This window comes from Octopus sinensis, linkage group LG9 (genome assembly GCF_006345805.1).
Source record: "Octopus sinensis linkage group LG9, ASM634580v1, whole genome shotgun sequence".
Lineage (NCBI taxonomy): Eukaryota > Metazoa > Mollusca > Cephalopoda > Octopoda > Octopodidae > Octopus > Octopus sinensis.
In genome coordinates, this window is record NC_043005.1 from 28916398 (window position 1) to 28937442 (window position 21045).

Consider the following 21045-nt stretch of genomic DNA (forward strand, 5'->3'; position numbering starts at 1 on the left):
TACATTTTTTAGTCAAGAGGGAGGAAGATATCCTCAAACCAGAAACTGCTAAAGGCACCCAAGGTGCCGGGTTGTAGTGTTAAACCTGGCAACAACTCAACAATAGCACCATGGCAAGATTTGAACTCAGAATGCAAAGAGATGAAAAAGAATACTACAAAGCAACTGGTTCAATGTTCTCATAGTTCTGCCAGTCTTGAATTGGTAACTTTTTTTTATCAACCCTAAAAGAATGAAAAGCATAGTTAAATTTGAACAAATACCACAAAGTATTCTGTCCAACACTCAAATAAACTACAATATAAACATTATCATCAACATTATTATTCTTCATCAACTTTACATGCTGGCACTGGTTGGATGGGCTGTCATGGCTCAAGTTAGTTCTTATTTCCTAAACAGGTCAGATGACCATGTGTCAATCATACACTTCAATTTTGATATGGTTTGCACTGTCCAAAGAGATGGTGGTCAGAAGGGGCAAGCAGACTTCAGTACTTGGTGTGAATTGCTGGTTTCAGTTTATTGGCCAACATTTCACTGTAGCCTATGTAGATCCCTTTTCTAGGTAATATTCTGGTATAGGCCCTTTTGCATCCACCAAAAATGGTTTGTATTTTTCTACAGAAAGTTGAATCTTGAATTTCTTTGTTACTGGTGATTCTGTGTGTCTGTGCCAGTGCCACGTAAAGAGCACTTGTGCAGGTCTCACATAAAAGTAGCCCCTATGTTGTTCTACCTGCTCAATATACCAACTAAACAGCTTACTTCTACTGTAACCTGTTATCTGAACAAGTGAAAGATCACAGTGAAGAATGTAGTCCTAAATATGAAGATAAGAGAATGATACAGTCATGTCTAGAAATGTCTTTGAACAAAAATCTACTGTTAGAGTTAACCTGGATCTATAAGAAAAACAATAAAATGAATTAACACAATGAAAATATAGAATCTTTTCAACTCTAGGCACAAGGCCTGAAATTTTGGGGGAAGGGACCAGTTGATTACATCAACCCCAGTTGACCCTAAAAGGATGAAAAGCAAAGCCAACCTCGGCAGAATTTGAACTCAGAACGTTGTGGCAGATGAAATACCGCTAAGCATTTCACCCGGCGTGCTAACAATTCTGCCAGCATGCTGCTTTAATGAAAATATAGAATGAGAAAAGGTAGTTACTTGCAGCGCAGAGTTGTCTGTCTGGCTTCAGGTGAGATCAATGCATTTGCAACTATGTAAAATCCAACACCTGCGTCCATAACACTGGTTCCATAGGTCTCAGTTTTGGCAAAACGCCTGGGGAATATTGGAAAGTCAACTGCAAGGATGCAAATACCTGTGACAATGTTGATAATGGCACGAAAATATGTAACAAACTTGAGATGTCTGCCATTGATGTATGTTAAAATAGGCCTTTGTAATTCTCTTGGGTTGGATAAATTAGTCCACAGTTCCTGAGTTTGTGATGTAAATGTTGATAGTTGAAGAATAACAGCAAAGATTAGCAGCAGTAACACTAATAAGATGTGGTCACTGAATATTGTAATGGCGAGCACCGTAAAAACAATCAAAATGATAAATTCAAAAACTGGTTTGAACCTGAAATAGATAAAGTAAAATGTTTAACCATTTTGTTACCATATTTCTGTTGAGATGCTCTGTGTTTCTTTCAATTAATTTTAAATATAACAAAGAATTTAGTAAAATAACTTCAATGTCATTAAGCTAGTGTTAGGAACATAAATTGTGACTAAAGTTTCGTGGAAACTTATGAAAACAAGGCATTTGTAATACAGAGCCAAAGCTGGTTTCAGCTGGGTTGGTATCGAAAGGGTTAAACACAACCAAAGTGAGAAGTGTGTTGAATTTAGAGGTTTAGGTTGTGTTAATAACAAGAGCTGATAAATATAAATAAACAATGTTTATAAAGTTACAGAGCTGTACTAAATATTAATATAATGACAAGATATTCTGTAGGTAAACTTACAGGTAAGTTGATGTTTAAGTTAGTTTAATAGTAGCAGTGTCAGGATTAAATTGATGTCAAAGTATAAATAAAAACACTCCTTTAGTATGCTGACCACTTATAACATAAAGAATACACCAGCAAGTGTAGCACTTTGGCCAGGTTTACCTTGACTACCATCACCAAAACCTACAGGATATACAATAAAAAATTCAACATTGAGGATACAGAATGCCCAAACTTCCAAACAGCATTCTATATAAGCCAGATCATGTACGTGACAGTTGCTGTGTGGTTGTTTGACTTGCTAAAAATAGTAGTGAAATCTCTTTCCAAAGACACCCTATCATCTTAGAAAATAAGAATAAGTTCTTGACATACAAACTAATCAAATTTGGAATGTCTTTGACCCAACTTCTGTTCACTCAAGACAGTCCTTGGGTTAAATAATAACAACAAGAAGATCATGTTAGAGTGCACAGTATTGTCTCATACTAAGTGGAGGTACAATATATCAGTGAATCCCAAATGTTTGACTAACTACTGATGCACAGCAATGGCTTAAACAGAGACACTAGGCTCACTTACTCAAGATATTATGTGAAAGTTTCCATTGAAATCTCAGTATAGATGAGGTTACTTCACAACTGTCCATCATTTTGTTCATAAAACATGGTCACAAAAGGGTTAAATGAAAAACTGGATTTGGTTATAGAGACCTTCTCCTAGTATATTACTGGTTTATACTTATGGTAATTCTAGAAGATTAATGGTTCCAGTCAGTTACTCTGTCAAACTGTAATATTGGCTAATTAAGAGATTTGACCCATCTCACTTACCCAATCTTCTTCATATTTAAGCATTAAACAGTACCTTTTACTGTCTGTTTATTCAATGAACCCTAACTGATTTAAAGGGAGCTTGAGGAATAGATGAAGAGTGTTTACCAACCAGGAATGTAGCACTTCTAATGTAAATGGTTTCATTTTTTGACACAAAGCCAACAATTTTGAGGTGAGGAGGAAGTTGATTACATCAACCCCAACACTCAACTAGTACTTACTTTGTAACCCTAAAAGATGAAAGGCAAACTATACCTAGGCAGCATTTGAAACCAGAATGTAAAAAGCAGGAAGAAATTCTGGTAAGCATTTTGTCTGGTGCATTAACGGTTTAGCTAGCTCACTACCTTTCATCATGATAGTGGAGAGTGGGATTGAACTTGGAACCAGGAAGTTACAAATTGAACTTCAAAACATGTATTCAAGCGAATACCCTCCATTAGGCATCTATCATACTCTGAAGCCTTGCTTCCCTGGGCATAGACACATTGAAGCTCTGACATTTGGCAACTGACTTGGTAAACACCCACAAAATTATTAACCATAGTTCCAACAACCACCTTGAGCACATTTTTGAGCTCCATGTGTCTAACACACATGGGGATGCCCACAAAATCAGAAAACAGCACAGCTCCCATGACTTTTGGAAACCTCTTTTCACACTCAGAGCTGCTGAAGCATGGAACAAACTACCTGCATCAGTTGTTAGTTGCTGAGACACTGCATCTTTTAAAACCTCCATGCTTCCTGAAATTTGCCAACACTACACCTGATACCCCCACCTCCATATGCATGCACACTTGTATATCATGACTCATACACTGTTCCCTTTCCTGACCTTTGTACATAATTCTATGTACTGAACATGCACCTTTGATGAATTGTAATGCACCTGAGCACTAGACATGATTATTTCATTATTATTATTATTATTATTATTATTATTAAAACTTCACAGCCATTATTACATAAGCCTTCTGAATCTAAACAACACTGTTATCTAAAGTGTTTAAGATAATTAAATAAGTACACAATACTAAGTAAGCTAGTAAATTCAGAATGTTAAAACATGTCAAAATAGAGTATCATAGTTTACCAATGTTATCTAAACAAAACTTGATGCAATTGTCAATGCTGTCAAACTGGTGGTCACCTTAAATAGGCCTGAATACATGCAAGAATGCAGTTCCACAACAATATGAACCAAACAGTGTTATCAGAAATGAAAGAAGTTAAGCTCAATGTCAAAAAGTTTGGATATTCTTTACTTTTATTGGTTTCAGTAACTGCTGCCAGACTCGGAAATGGCCTTGAAGGGTTTGGTTGACCCCAGTACTTATTTTTCAGTCTGTTGGACTCTTTAGTAAAACTGCTAAGTTCTAGGAACGTAAACAAACCAACACCGGTTGTCAAGTAGAGGATGTACAAACACAAGGGCATGCACACACACACACATATAAACAATAGACTTCCGCATAGCTTTCATCTATCAAATTGCCACAAAGCATTGGTCAGCTTGAGGCTATAGCCAAAGACACTTGCTCAAGGTGCTGCACAGTGGGACTGAACCAGAAACCATGTGATTGCAAAATGAACTTCTTAACCATACAGTCATGCTTGCACTTAGATGTTCTCACATCAATAACAAAGAACTATAAATATAACATTAGTCCAACTATAAAAGATAAATTATGTCAGTCTCTACAGCTTTGTGACTTACAAATTTCTTTTGTGATTTTGCAGTTGCCGTAGAGTAGCATTGCACCATTCATTAAGTTTCAGTGAGAAACAGCAGGATTTGGTTGCATTGGTAGTTTGGGAGACGTTGGGGACTGAGCAGCAGCAGTAGTTGAGGAAATTGATGATGTTGACATGGAAGAAAAATTACTATAGGGGTTCACACAAAAGAAGCAGCTCTACAGGAGATGGAGAAGTTGTTAATGTCAGTCTGTTGTTATTCTGATTACGATTAGTAGATGTCCGTGGGGAAGAATATTTAAGAATCATTTGTTTAATTGTTGTTTAATCCATGCTGTATTTCTGCCAATATGAGTCAGATAACATGCATGTGCACATCGGGAGATTTCATTAGTTTGTTCATGTAATGAATTATGTCCAACCTCGTAAAAAAGGTTTACTGCTACACTTAACTGTTTGCAAAGTAATTTCTCACAGCTGGGGATTAGCATGCACACACCTGATGCACAGTGATGATTGAAAACAACCTTTTGTTAATACTCTTCAATCTTTCCAACTGATGGACTGCAACCTTTAATGCAGACTTGACTATTTTTATAGCTTTGAACAATAAGTAGGACTTAAATTTTTTATGATACCGAGTTGGTTTATTTAATCAGTCCTTAAATTGAATGCATTCTGGTGCCTTCTCTGATTCCACAGTCATTAGAATACCAAATCTAGACAACATGGGAAACAGATATTTCCTTCAGTTTCTGCTGAAACATTAAAAGTGCATGTACACATGCATGTCTGTCTGTAAATATAGTTGAAATTTACAAAAAAGCAAAAGACAAAGACAAGTGTATGAACAACAAGCAGGTGTATTAGCTTGACGCTTGGGAAAGTGAGAAAATATTTTACATTTTGAGCCTACGCTCTTCAACAGAAAGGAATAAGAGAAAATAGAGAACCCATGCCAGCATGGAAAGTGGATGTTAAATAATGATCAATAATAGAAAGGAGCTACAGGAAGCTAGCTGATTGCTATAGCAACACCCTTCTGTGCATGCCCACTCTACACATGCACATCAGCAACATTCGTCAATTTCTTTAAAATGGGGACATAACCCCGAATTATTGAATACAAAGTAAGTCTGTATTAATTCACATATTTGTCTTGTGATTTACCTTGCATTTACTTCGCATTGTTTTGGCCTTACCCACAATCTTCTATACAGTATATTCTACACAATGCTTCACAGTAATTATTCCATTACACACACACACACATATATATATAACTGTTTTAAGAAAAAAAGTTTAATCAGAAATTCTCTCAGAAAATTAAGGTTTGCACTTAGAGGGACCTGAGACATATACACACATGCATGTGTGTGTGAGTTTGTGTGTATGTAAGTATCTTGTTGGCTGGAGATAAGGTAAGGCAATTGCTGTCTTGATAATGCCTATTGAGGCAGAAACATGTGTTTAGGACTATCTTCTTTTCTGCAGATAAGCAAACAGCCTTTTCTTTAACAGCATGTCAATTTTAGAGAATACTTCTTTTTTGAGATTATCTCCCCTTCTCATTTGGAGTTGGTCTCAATTACCACCAAGCAATTGTTCTAGCATATCAGGAACTGGAGATATTTTAATAAATCAAGAATACATTATGTGTGTTATTTAAAATACCCTTATTTGTCTTCGTTATTCAAACATTATGCTACTAACCTCTTCAAGTTGTATTTTATTTAGCTCATTTTCAATTCATTTAAGTGAATCACATATATATATATATACATACATATTATGCAAACTATAAATTATGCAAATTATATATTTTTTATCTTTTACTTGTTTCAGTCATTAGAATGCAGCCATGTTGGGGTACTGCTTTGAGGAATTTTAGTCAAACAAATGAACACCCAGTCCTAACTTTGTAAGCCTGGTACGTATTCTATCAACATCTTTTGCCAAACTGCTAAGTTACAGGGATGGAAACACATCAGTACCAACTGTCAGGTGGTGGTGGTGGTGAAGGCAGACAAACACACACACACACGATGTACTTCTTTAAGCTTCCATCCACCAAATCCATTTACAACGCTTTGGTTGGCCCAAGGCTATAGTAGTATATATTTACCCAAGGTGTCATGCAACAATTTATACATACAATATATATACATACAATATATATATATATGTGCCGGTGGCACATAAAATACACCAATCTGACCGTGGCCGTTGCCAGCCCCGCCTGGCACCCGTGCAGGTGGCACGTAAAAAGCACCCACTACACTCACGGAGTGGTTGGCGTTAGGAAGGGCATCCAGCTGTAGAAACATTGCCAAATTAGACTGGAGCCTGGTGCAGCCTTCTGGCTTCCCAGAACCCCGGTCGAACCGTCCAACCCATGCTAGCATGGAGAACGGACGTTAAACGATGACGATGATGATGATGATGATATATATATGTATATATATATATATATATAATATATATATATATATTCCTGAGATCAAATGCACACACACACACAAAACAAAATAGACAACATGATAGGTTTTGATAATTGGGATCATCTCAACAATCTCAAACTTTATTCGCTCTAAGGCTGCCATGAGCACTACATCATTCGTATGACATAGAAAATATTCCAACAACATTGCCCAAATAATACTCTTTTACTTGTTTCAGTCATTTGACTGTGGCCATGCTGGAGTACCGCCTTTAGTCGAGCAAATCAATCCCAGGACTTATTCTTTGTAAGCCTAGTACTTATTCTATCGGTCTCTTTTTGCCAAACCGCTAAGTTGCGGGGGACATAAACACACCAGTATCGGTTGTCAAGTGATGTTGTGGGGACAAACACAGACACACAAACATACACACTCACACATACATATATATATACACATATATACGACAAGCTTCTTTTAGTTTCCGTCTACCAAATCCACTCACAAGGCTTTGGTCGGCTTGAGGCTATAGTAGAAGACACTTGTCCAAGGTGCCATGCAGTGGGACTGAACCCGGAACCATGTGGTTCGTAAGCAAGCTACTTACCACACAGCCACACCTATGCCTATGATGCTGACATCAACTTTAAAGTTCACCCAAGATTCTCTCCCCATACCACCCATCCTCTATATAAATCCTGCTTACATCTCACTAGGACAGAACAATAATGCTTAAATCAAAAGGGCTATGGTACTCAAAGAATGATTGTAATATGAAACATTATTCAATGTCTTTGCCAGATGGTGCTATTAAATTAGTAATGGCCTCTGTGAAGTTGTTTTGCATTTATAATAAAAAAATATATATACAAATTATAAAAATAATTTTAAAAAATATACAGTACAATACTGTTTCTACTTTGAGGATTTTCATCTATCACAGCGGGGTTTTAGAATGTAACACCCGCGATAGTCAGTGGCTTACTGTGTATGTGTGTGTGCATGTGTGAGTACATACACAAACACACTCATATGTACACGCATATGTATTTATATACAGAGTATATATATATATATATATCTTGTACATATTAATTCACATATTTGTTTTCTTGTGATTTACCTTGCATTGTTTTGGCCTTATCCACGATCTTTTATACAATATATTCTACACAAAGCTTCATAGTAATTATTCCATAGATTATATATATATATATATATTATTTAATAACACATTAACCCTTTCGTTACTGTATTTATTTTGAGATGTTCTATGTTTCTTTCAATTATTTTAAATATAACAAAGAATTTAGTAAAATAACTTAGTTACCATTCAGCTTGTATTAGGAACATAAATTGTGACTAAGGTTTGGTGGAAGATTTTAATTGAAAACTTATGCAAATAAGACATTTGTACAACAGAGCCAGAGCCGGTTTCAGCCGGGTTGGTAACAAAAGGGTTAATTCAGCTTCATGCAACTTAAAGTTTTGTTGGCCCACAAAATGAACCTAGCTCTTTAGGCTTAAATAACCAAATGGAGAAAGTTCAAGATGGCTACAGGGACTGCTATTGGTCAAGGCAAGTCACATGGAGTTGTTGATGTCCGTATTCATACAGTAGTGACATCATATGTTGAGGTGCTATGTGAACGCACCCATGCCAGTGCTGCTTAAAAGCACCTAGTACACTCTGTAACGTTGTTGGTGTTAGGAAGGGGATCCAGTTGTAGAAACCATGCCAAAACCAACATGGAACCTTGGCAGCTCTTTAACTGGCCATCTCCTGTCAAACTATCCAACACATACTTGCATGGAAAATGGACATTTAATGATGATGATGATAACATATGTGTGTGGGTGCACATATATATATATATATGAATAAATAGGAACAGACACACACACACACAGCATCTTATAGCTTCCTCAGAGCCATTAATGACTCTGACACCCTATCATTCAATTAATAAATATTACACACACTCATATAGCAATACATTTTGAAAATAAACCTAAACATTTTATCTCCTAGTTGTCTCCCATGCCCCAGATCTCAATCCCCACCACCACCCCTCTCTCTCTTTCTCTCATTTTCAATTGTGCCACACATCAGCCAAATTTTCATCAGTCCTTCAAACACTTGTATCCCCACTTTTTATTGCTCCTTCCACCTCCCTTATTCCTCTTTATTTTTGCAGCACAATCAATGAACATTTCAGCTTTTCCCAACGAAATCTTCTGACTGATGTGTTATACTTCTCTTCATCATCATCATCATTTAATGTCCATTGTCCATGCTGGCATGGGTAGGACAGTTTAACCAGGGCTGGCAAGCTGGAAGGCTGCACCAGACTCCAGTCTGATCTGGCAGAGTTTCTACAGTTGGATGCCCTTCCTAATGCCAACCACTCTGAGAGTGTAATGGGTGCTTTTACGTACCACCAGCATGGGTGCCATTTGCGTGACAGTATCTGTCATGTTTGCAGTTTTGCTTGGCTTGATGGGTCTTATTAAGCATGACATAATGCCAAAGGTCTCAGTCATTGCCTCTGTGAGGCCAAACACTCGAAAGGAGCTTAACTACTTTGCCTCTATGAAGCCCAACACTTGAAAGGTGCTTTTTATGTGCCAGCAATGTAAAACCAGATTCAGCTATGACTACAATTTCACCTGGCTTGATAGGTCTTCCCAGGTACAGCACATCACCAAAGGTCCTGGTCAGTAGTCATTGCCTCCATGAGGCCTAAAGTTTGATGTTCCACTTGGCTAACTTATTATGTCTATAAATTCTATTTCGGAAGGTGTACCCACATGTGCAAACACACATATATACATATTGAAAGCTTGAAAGCAGCCCATGGGACATAGCTCCAGACCAATTTGAGTAGAGGCTTATAACAGGCTTTTGTACCACTGCATTGAGGTGAAGCTGTAGTATCCTTTACAGGGAGCAAGCCTGGGTTAGTATGGGAGAACATCAGTTTCCTATACAATATGTCTCTCCTCTCCACTGATGTTGCTGAAGAGCAAGGGCCAGAACAGTTTAGCAACACATGACAGGACAATGTTGAAAACAACATTGCATTGCTTTAGATACTACAGCTCCAGATTTACTCCTGAAGTCTTTCACATGAGTGAGAGTCACATGGTAGCAGAAGCTTCAGTTCAGAGTTTACCCTCTCTTAGATGAACTGTCTTCTTTCTCTCTCTCTTCACTTTTTCACACACACATTATATATATATATATATATATATATATATCCCAACATGGAAGGTGGACTTTAAACAATGATGATGATATATATACCAGTACAGAATGGCACCACATACATTCTCAACGTATATTTACAACGCACATACATATTTGGCACCAAACTTTGGCCTCTGACAGGATGCTATTGCACTGTTCCACAGGTCCTGCCCGTCCTATCTAGAGTAAGGACTAGATACTGCAATAGCCTAGGATTCAAAGGCACACAGCTATTTAATATAATATTTTGCCAAAAGAAATTGAGAGATCTACACAGAGTAGGTGTAGATGCTTTTAAGAAGCACCTTGACCTTCTGCTGTCCAAGACCCCAGATGAACTCACATCATGGCAAGAAACTCAAAATGAGGGCAGCAGTATCAAACAAATTCATTCACCAAAAGCCAATCACATAGGAATGGCCATTGAAAATGTGATGAGACTAGCAGTGACCAACATGGTCACAACCTTTAGGCTAAAATGCATAAAAGATAAAAGAATTCCACCTGGAATAAACAGACATACATGTATCCTTCCGCCAAAAAAGAAAAGACTGGCTTCTCCTGTTGAGATAAGATTTTTCATACCCCTGCCTAAATGGAAGATAGCTGTTAAATGATGATGATAATGATGTTGAACACATTACATTTACTGGCCCATTATCTGTCTATACCTTCTGCTCTAACTACAATAGCCTCCACTCCCCTCAACCACCTCTACAACCTACAACAACTTCTTTTCTTCCTTAGCCATCATTTGAGAGGCTTCTGACTATCTTCTGAGCTCTTCCCTTAGAAAAAAAAAATCTTAGTCATTTTGAATTTTAGGGACTATCTCTTCCATGGTCCCTGAAAGCAGACTTCTTCCACCTTGCAAATCCCTGTTGTTCAAACAAAACAGTGACCACATTAATCTTATCCACCTTCAGTGTTGGAAGACCTGCAAAATCCTATGAGCAGTATCTCCTCATTACATGGCCTAATAATTCCAATCTTGCAGGACCTATAAAAGCTATAGACACAATGTCCCCTCTTATGCAGACTAATTCTTCCAGTCTCACACAACCTGGAAAAGCTATGGGCAGTGTCCCATCTTACAATTATCCTTCCAGTTTCGTAGGACCTGGAAATGCCAGGAGCACTATCCCCTTTTATACAGACTAATTCTTCCAGTCTTGCAATACCTAGGCAAGGTACGAGCAGTATCTCCTCTTATGCAGTCTAATTAAAGAAATATAGAAAAATAAGATTATTTTCTGTACCTTGGTAATTTAAATATTTTAGATTATTATCCTCGTCCTTCGTAAATTTGCTTGCTTCGTTACCTTTCGTTAAGATTTATCTCCGATCATCTGCTGGAGTCTGGGCAGTTTAAAAGATTACAACCCTTCGGATAGTTTCTGAGTTCAAACTAACTTAAGGTTCCGTGTGTGTGTGTGTGTGTGTGTAAGCATAGGACATCTGAAGGTGATCCGAGATCGAACAGATTGAAATGTTGTGCAACCGTCAAACTGACGACAGACAAGAATAATAGTGCGACAAGAGAAGGTCGCTTAGTTACCTATCATCTCATAAATACAGTGTGAAGATCGTTTATACGTTGCTTGCCGCTAGGTTAGCTTGACAAACATTTGATCAAAAACATTCCAATAGTGATCCGGACATTATGTCGCAAAAACTACATTATCGAACATTCTTTTTAAGATAGCCGGACAGGATTTGAAGGAGATTTAGCTGCTATTTCTAACAGCTCAATCGATTGTTTAAATGGCTTACGCCGTATGGAAAGGTGTTTGTTGATATAATCATTCAGAGAAAACATACTCACCATGCCGAAGATAAAGAAGTCAATAATAACAAGCAGTCTCTAAAAATAATTAACGTTGGTAAGACGGTTACAGCAAGAGAAATCTCCCAGATACTGGTGCCATTTTGATTGCTGACAAATTGTTCCTGAAGTTGTTTGTATGACGGAGTGGACATGATTGAGATAAACTAGATCACTAAATCTCAAGGAAGATAATATTCATGCTAAAATATTGTTACTGTTGATTATATACATAAAAAAAAAACAATGTTGGAAATCAACTCGCAGTGTAAAGCTACCTCTGCATGTGCTTGTGTATGTATATACATATATATAAATTGTCCTATATGAATGAATATATTCGGGCGTCTGCTTCGCAAAGCTGTGTATATTTAAATGCGCGAGCGCAGGGGAGAAGGAACAAGTACTTCCTGCTTATTTGGTCATGTGATACATCCGTGACCGGACGGTTCCGGTAACGACCATAACTCAGATTTGTAATTAATTATTCTTATTTTAATTAATTTATTGTTTTGTTAAATTCAAGCAGTGATAGAAATCGTTGGAAGTACTGAGGGCTGCGGCGTTACTCACGGAGGGGAATGCCTTATAGTGTCTTGTACCTCTGCAGCCCTTAGCTTATCCCAAGTTCCTAATACTCATTTCCGTTACTGAATTCACTATTATTCGGTTTTGTAGAAAGCGACGGAGCTGGCAGAGTCATTAGCGTATCAAACAAGAATGCTTGGCGGTGTTTCGCTATGATTTCAAATTTCGCTAGGATCGATTCGGTCTTTCATCCATTCAGAGTCGATAAATTATCTGAACACTGGAGTCAACGTAATTGATTAAACACTTTCCACTGAAATTACTGACCGTGTGTCAAAATTTGAAACCATATTATTCGGTTTTGCGTTAGTTATAATTAATTTTTGATCATTATAAGTAACATAGTGGAGGTACAATGGCCCAGTGGTTAGGGCAGTGGACTCGCGGTTTCGATTCCCAGACCGGGCGTTGTGAGTGTTTATTGAGCGAAAACATCTAAGGTTCCAAGAAGCTCCGGCAGGAGGTGGGGTACCAAACCCTGCTGTACTCTTTCACCATAACTTTCTCTCGCTCTTTTTTCCTGTTTCTTTTGTACCTGTATTTCAAAGAGCTAGCCTTGTCACAGTCTGTTACACACTGAATCTTGCCAAGAACTATGTTAAAAGTACACGTGTCTGTGGAGTGCTCAACCACTTACACGTTAATTTCACGAGCAGGCTGTTCTGTTTATCGGATCAACTAGAATCCTAGTCGTCATAAACGACGGAGTGCCACAATAAATAACAATAACTTTTGTGAAACTGATATTTTCAAAAATGATTTCTGTGAAAACTAAAAGTAGATGCTTTTTTTTTTTCCGTCTCTGTAAGTTTTAAGTTCAAATCCCGCCAAGCTCTACATGGCGTTTCTTCTGTCGTCGATAATACAAAGTACCCGTAGCATGCTGGTCAAAAAGAAAATACTTTCGTGAGTTTAATTACGTTTTATCATATCATAGCAGATAAATTGGCAATCTTTCGTCTCTAGTAGACCTTTCCGTCGACTTCCGTAAAAAAATTTTTTTTACATATGGGCTTGCGGGAACTTTTGAAGTAATGAGAGCGAAAGAGACTAAGAGAAAGCGATTGTATGACGAGGGAAGTTCTTTTGAAGTTACCGTGCATGGGAAGCATTGATGTACATGTGTGTGTGTGTTTGATGGGGTGTGGGAGACAGACAGTATGTTGTGTAAGTGAAGTGCTTCTGTTAGTGTGTGTGAAAGAAAGAGATAACTGAATTTTTTTACTCGGTGTATGTGTATATGTATGTATATTACTTCAAAAGTTCCCGTAAGCCCATATGTAAAAAAAAAAAAAAAAATTTTACGGAAATCGACGGAAAGGTCTACTAGAGACGAAAGATCGCCGATAAATTATATATGGCAGAAAAATTATATTTGGTCAATCAATTTGTTACTTCCTTATATATTATAAAGTCATGCATCTAATTGTATTGGGAAAGGAAAATCATGGATTGCAGTTACATTGAACAGCCAACGTTAATAGCCTGATTTAGGTCACTATAGTCTCTAAGTCATGTATAATTCTTTCTATTACAGGCGCAGGGCCTGAAATTTTTGGGGAAGGTGCTAGTCGGCTTCATCTTAACTAGTACTTATTTTATCGATCTCGAAAGGATGAAGGCAAAGTCGACCTCGAAAGGATGAAAACGATGTCGACCTCGATGGAATTTGAACTCAGGACGTAAAGCCGGGAGAGATTCTGCTAAACATTTTTGTTCGACGGGCTAGCGATTCTACCTGCTCAGTACCGCCTTCTAAGTAATACATGAGAACTATAAAACATTTTAGGGTCCCAGTGTGAGCAGGCATTTTAGTTGTTAGAAGGTGTGTTTGATTTGTGGAAACAATGAGCCGAAACGAAAAACATCAAACATTAATGGATGGAAATATATATACACACTTTTTACAGTTTAATCGCCAGAAAGTAACTCGATTAAAACAGAGATTAAAACAACAGAGTCGGAAATTATTTAGCGAGCCAAAAGAATGCAGTTTCTTGGGTTATGTTTTACTGTTTCAGTCGTTAGACTGCGGACAAGCTGGAGCTCTGCTTTGAAGAATTTTAATCGGACGAATTGACCTCGGTACATTTTCCCCAAAGCCGGGTACTTACTCTTTGTCGAGCTACTAAGTTATGGTATATAAACATACCAAAACCGGTTGCCAATTGGTCGTGGAGAATAAACAGACACACTCATATATGACGGGCTTCTTTCAGTTTCTACCAAATCCACTCACAGGGCTTTGGTCGGTCCGAGGCTATAGTAGAAGATACTTGCCCAAGGTGCCATGCAGTGGGACTGAACCTGGAACCATGTCTTTGAGAAACTTCTAACTACACAACCACGGTTTCTGAAGTTTTAAATATCACAGGTCACGAATCTGCAACTTTTTTTTCATTGAGGTGGATGCAACCCTCTCCGAATATGAAAAAAAAATTGCGCAAACGAACGGTTGTTGGGTGGGAGGCAGCCAAGTTATACCTTTCTCGAATCGTTGCCATCAAATAATTACCAACCAAGACGAAGATATGTACATGTATGTTTGCGCAATTTTTTTTCATATTCGTTTTCTACAGACGACCGGGCACTAAACGGGGGAAAACGGAACGTGTGAACTTTCTGACAGTCATCTCTCTACCCCTTCGGAAAACATTTCCCCCACAAATTTCTTTATAATCGTAATCTATGCTGTTTGAAAGGTGTTTCAGTCAAATTTCATTAAAAGATATCCATTTTCCTGAAAGTTATGAGGGGAAAATGGGTTCTTGTGAATTTCCGAAAGTCCTCTCTCCGACCTCACCCCCGTTCGTTTGCGCAAATTTTCTTTTTCATATTTGTTTTCTACACATTTTTCTTACACCTATTAGACTGGGGGTTTTTTTCTTTTTTTTTTCATTTTGGTGACCAGGCGCTAAATTAGATCCTGAAAGTTTTGAGGGAAAAAAACGGATCGTATGAACTTTCCGACAGTTTTCTCCCCACCCCCTTTGGAAAAACATTTCCCCTTCAAATTTCTTTATAATCGTAATCTACGCTGTTTGAAAGGTGTTTCTGTAAAATTTCATTAAAAGATATCCATTTTCCTGAAAATTATGAGAGGAAAAAAAAAAACTGATTGTGTGAGTTTTCCGACAGTCCTCTCCCCACCACTTCAGAAAAATTTTCCCCAGAAACTTCTTTATAATCGTAATTTGTGTCTTTTGAACGGTATTTCTATAAAATTTCACTAATAAACATCCATTTTGCTGAAAGTTATGAAGGAAAAATCAGATCTTGTTAATTTTCCTAAAGTCCTCTCGGACAGTACACCCGTTCGTTTGCATAAATTTCTTTTTCGTATGTTTTCTGCGCATTTTTTTACATCTTGTAGGCTGTTTTTGTTTGTTTGTTTTGTTAACTGGTCTCAAACTGTATATTGACCAAAGTAATAGAGCTTGAAATAGGAAAAAATATTTCAAACAAATAACTAACATGCCACAATACACTACAACGGTTTCGGTGCTCAGGCGCTTTAAATATCTTGTCTTGAGGTAGCATCGAAAGATGGCATGAACCAACAAGTCCTGGTGTGAATTATAGCGCAGGAGCACTTGTGTATGAATTAGAGTACTGTAATTACATGAAGTAATACATTTCCTTGCCTGTGACCAAGCACATAAATCCAAACGAAGAAAATTCCTTGAAAATAGCTACTGTACTCTAAATCACTTCAACTGCATTAGAAGGAAGTGAAATAGGAAAATGACAGCTGACCTCATAAATTCTAATGCATTATATGTTAAAGAGTAAAATCTAAGTTACGGTTTCTAAAAGAGCTGATCTACAGATATGAATATAAAACAAATTAAAGAAATATAATAATGCTATTAAAGTGAAACTTACATTTAATTATCTCCCTTAGACAGGTAATTTCTTTGGAACTGCGTTATGTGCAACATGTTGGAAAAGGGCCCTTACATTTAATTATCTCCCTTAGACAGGTCATTTATTTGGGAACTGTGGTATGCGCAACATGTTGGAAAAGGGCCTGTAGCTCCCTTACAAGGGCACCTAGAGACTCGGAACCGCTTCCATTGTCCTCTGTGGAAAATTTTACACAGGAATTAGCTTTTATATGGATGCTGTAGTCTTTCTTGCTATAAATAGATAGACACACACACACACATTCATCTTTATTATATAGATATATATACACACACACATATATATACAGACGTCTGTATATATGCACACATACAAACGTGTATGCACATATATATACACACACACACACACATACATATATACACATACATATCTCAATACACACACACTTAAATCCAACATATCTAAAGATCAATTGGAAGAATTTACAAAAAGGCTCATCAATAATTTTCAAAGTAGCTGACCAATGTGAGGCAATAGTTATCATGGACAAGAACCATTACAGAGATATGTTTATGGAACCAACTTAATAACCAACACTCCTACAAGAAGCTAAATCAAAACAAGGATGAAAATACCATGAGCAAGATACATAGACTTGTCTCAAAATATCGTAATAACCTAACTGAGAATGAAGTTAATTATTTAACCAACTTCGAAGTAAAAGCCAGTAACTTCTATGGATTACCCAAAATCCACAAATCAAAAGAAATCGAAGATAACATAAACGGAAACAATTCAACATATGTCGAAACCCCCAAAACCTGGAACTATGCCTAATCCTTGCAGGACCAGCATCCAGTGTACAACACTTCAGCAACTTAATAGATATAGTTCTAAAATCATTATACAAAATGATACCAAATTTTATCTGGGATTATATGGATTTTTAAATTTAAACTACATACCTAAAAGTGTTCACAGGTGATAATTCTTGTGAGTTTCAATGTAACTAGTCTACACACCAATCTCCCACACGACCTATGAATTGAAACTATAAATTTCTGGTTAAAAAGCACCTGAATCATATCATGGAAAGATTCTCAAAAACCTTCATTTGGAAGGATTAAAATTAATACTGGAAAACAGCCACTTCTTCGACAACTTCTACTAACAAATAAAAGGAACAGCGATGGTGATAAAAGTAGCTCCCACTTATGCAACACTTGTAATGGGTTCTTAGAGGTCAAACTCTATTCCCAACTAACAGAAACATTTAACAAACAATTCTCCATTTATGTATATATAAAAAAAACAATTAGAAACGGTATTTGGATAACTATTCTATATTTTGAACCAAAAACTTAGGAATCTTTCACTTACTTTTAAATGATTAACATACCTCAATGAAATTCACTATGGAACAACACACAAAGGAATTACCAATTAGACATACTTCTAATTAAAGAAGATAACACCATAAAAACAGATCTCTTATACAAACTTACAGACACGCACCAATATTTGAACTTACATTCCTCCCTTCCCTCACATACCAAAAGGAACATACCCTTTAATATGGTAAAATGAATTTGCACTATAGTTATAGATACAAAATTAAAGGATAAAAGATTACAAGAATTAAAAATATTTCTAAAAGAACAAAAGTATCCCACTAGATTAATTAACACTGCAATCAACAAAGCAAAAAACATCCCAACTACAGGCCTCAGAGGAAAACAAACACATAAAAATGAACTGATAAACATTCCTTTTGTCATAATCCAAAACCCAAGAAATCACAACACCATCATCATTTCAAAAAACATCTCTCAATCATCAAAAATGAACAAATTAATAACAAATTTTAAAATAATTTATAGCAGACATCAAGCACGCAACCTAAAAAAGCTCTTAACCCAAGCAAGATTTACAACTAGCGAAGCTACAAAGAGAGTTCAAAAATGTGGTGACCCTCGTTGTGGAACATGTGATTACAATGAAGAAGGAAAACAAATTGCTTTTAAAGACAACATTTTAAAAATAAATGCAAGTATGAATTGCAAATCCAGAAACCTAATTTACTCTGTCACATACCCCAAATGCAAAGAATACTACATTGGTGAAACAGGCATATGAGAGACTATATGAGTGAAGGCAGTGAGCTGGCAGAAACGTTAGCACGCCGGGCGAAATGCGTAGCCGTATTTCGTCTGCCATTACGTTCTGAGTTCAAATTCCGCCGAGGCCGACTTTGCCTTTCATCCTTTCGGGGTCGATAAATAAAGTACCAGTTACGCACTGGGGTCGATGTAATCGACTTAATCCCTTTGTCCGTCCTTGTTTGTCCCCTCTATGTTTAGCCCCTTGTGGGCAGTAAAGAAATATATATGAGTGAGTAAGGGTACATAAACCACAAATCCACGACCTCTCTGTTAATAACACAACTTGCAGTAAACACTTTGAAAAATGTGGGAAAAGAAAATTCAAAATATTCCCTCTTTTCAAACTATGGACAGAAAATGAATATTTTTGTAAGGCCATGGAAGAATACTTTATTTGAAAATACCAGCCAAAGCTGGGCAAAAAATAATACCAGAACTACCATCCCAACAATCCACAGAAAGACACCAATCAAACACTGCGTGAATAATGAACACTACATAAGAGTATATGCTCTTTTATGTACTATATTTAAGCACCCAAAGAGTCAGATGCAAAATTTTCTCTCTCTCTCTCTCTCTCTCTCTCTCTCTGTATATGTGTGTGTGTGTGTATATATTTATATATATGTATAATCAAAATAAGCAACAGGATATTCAGAGGTGATGCAGTACGATCATTTCAAGCGACTCCATTTTATTGAACAATGCAATCATTACATCAATTTAAATGCAGAGCTATCCTCAGTTGTATAAATAAATAGAATTTATTTTATCACTCAAACACATTTGTATAATGTTACCTAAATCCTCTATGGGGGTAAGCAGACAGACAAAATCCATGCTGTATTCACTTCAGCTTAGAATCCATACTGTATTCACTTCTAAACTGAAGTGAAAACAGCATGGATTTTGTCTTCTTACCCTCTTAGAAGATTGAGGTAAAATTATACGAATGTGTCTGACTGATTAAATAAATTCTATTTATTTATTTATGCAGCTGAGGACAGCTCTGCATTTAAATTGATGTAATGATTGCATTGTTCAATTAAATGGAGTCTCTTGAAACCACATCACCTCTGGATATCCTGTTGCTTATTTTGATTTTATTCACCTTATTTTGAAACTACGGATAATTCTGCACTAATTTTTGGTGCCTCAACCTAAATACCTAATTCATCCGAATCTCAATTATTTTGCTATATATATATATATATATATATATGTGTGTGTGTATGTGGACATGTATGTGTGAGTGGCTGTATGTATACATGTGTGTGTGAATGTGTGTACTGTGTACACGTTTGTATGCATGCATATGTACAGATGTATGTGTGTGTGTGTATGTATATATATATATATATATATATATATATGTGTGTGTGTGTGTGTGTGTGTGTATGCGTGTATATCTTAATGTATAAAACAGAGTTTGTGTGTGTCTGTGTGCATGCATATATTCCTTATGGATTAAAAAACTGAGTTGCTAATTTTGCTTTTTTTACTACAAAAATAACCCTGAAAACGAGGTCAGGTCACACAATTATGAGGTCTTTAGCTAAGGGAGGCAACTCTGCTAGAACAATCTTCATCAATACTCGATATAACGACAAATGTAAACACACACACATGCACAGATTAGGTGCAAGAATGACTGTGTGGTGAAGAAGTTTGCTTCCCCACCAATGGTTCCACGTTCAGTCCCTCTGCATGGTACTTTGGGCAAGTGTTTTCTACTATAGCCTTACGCCAACCACAGACTTGTGACTGAATTTGGTGAATGGAAATGACCAAAAAGAGTTGTTTGCTTCATACTCCTCGTGTGCTGATTCTGCTCATAAGAAAAGAACAAATAATAATACAATGTGGCTGTAGGTCATAACACCTGGGCAATGCCAGGGTACATTGCTATTATATATATATATATATATATATATATATATTATATATATATATATATATATATTATATATATATATATATAAATCACACAGCTCTCCTTGTCCACTCCCAAACAATGGAAAGAATCCTGGGTAGAGGTAGACCCAGGAAGACATAGGATGAGGTGAAGCATGACCTTCGAACGTTGGGCCTCACAGAAGCAATGATAAAAGACCAAGACCTCTGGAGGTATGCTGCGACTGAGAAGACCCAGCAAATAAAGTGAGTTCACAGCTGTAACCTACACCAGTGTCACATAACCAGCCCACTCAAATGTACCTTGGATCGTAGGGCGACATGCCATGCTTGAGGAGACCTATTGAGTCAAGTACATCAACATCAGCAATATCAAAATCAAATCAAATGGAAATTGCAGTTGTGACCCTCGTGCTGGTAGCACGTAATAAGCACCATCCAAACGTGGCTGATGCCAGTGCTGCTTTGACTGGCTTCCATGCCATTGGCATG

At 37.0% G+C, this 21045-nt stretch overlaps 1 protein-coding gene across 3 annotated transcripts in view; it reads right to left on the bottom strand.

The window, feature by feature from the left end:
* The window catches only part of LOC115215889 (phosphatidylinositol-glycan biosynthesis class W protein), a 31284-nt gene extending 11290 nt beyond the window's left edge, over positions 1 to 19994 (bottom strand). Inside the window, exons 1-4 of one of the 3 annotated variants that reach the window (XM_036505858.1) lie at positions 19975 to 19994; positions 12237 to 12315; positions 12020 to 12197; positions 1177 to 1596 (exon numbers count right to left, since the gene is read on the bottom strand). In XM_036505858.1, the coding sequence (XP_036361751.1) occupies positions 1177 to 1596; positions 12020 to 12174 (575 nt within the window). In that variant the 5' untranslated portion in view covers positions 12175 to 12197; positions 12237 to 12315; positions 19975 to 19994. Of the gene's footprint in view, positions 1 to 1176; positions 1597 to 12019; positions 12403 to 19974 lie in introns of those variants that run through there. The other 2 variants (XM_036505857.1, XM_029785238.2) reach the window with 2 other exon arrangements.
* Between the last annotated feature and the right edge of the window lie 1051 nt (positions 19995 to 21045).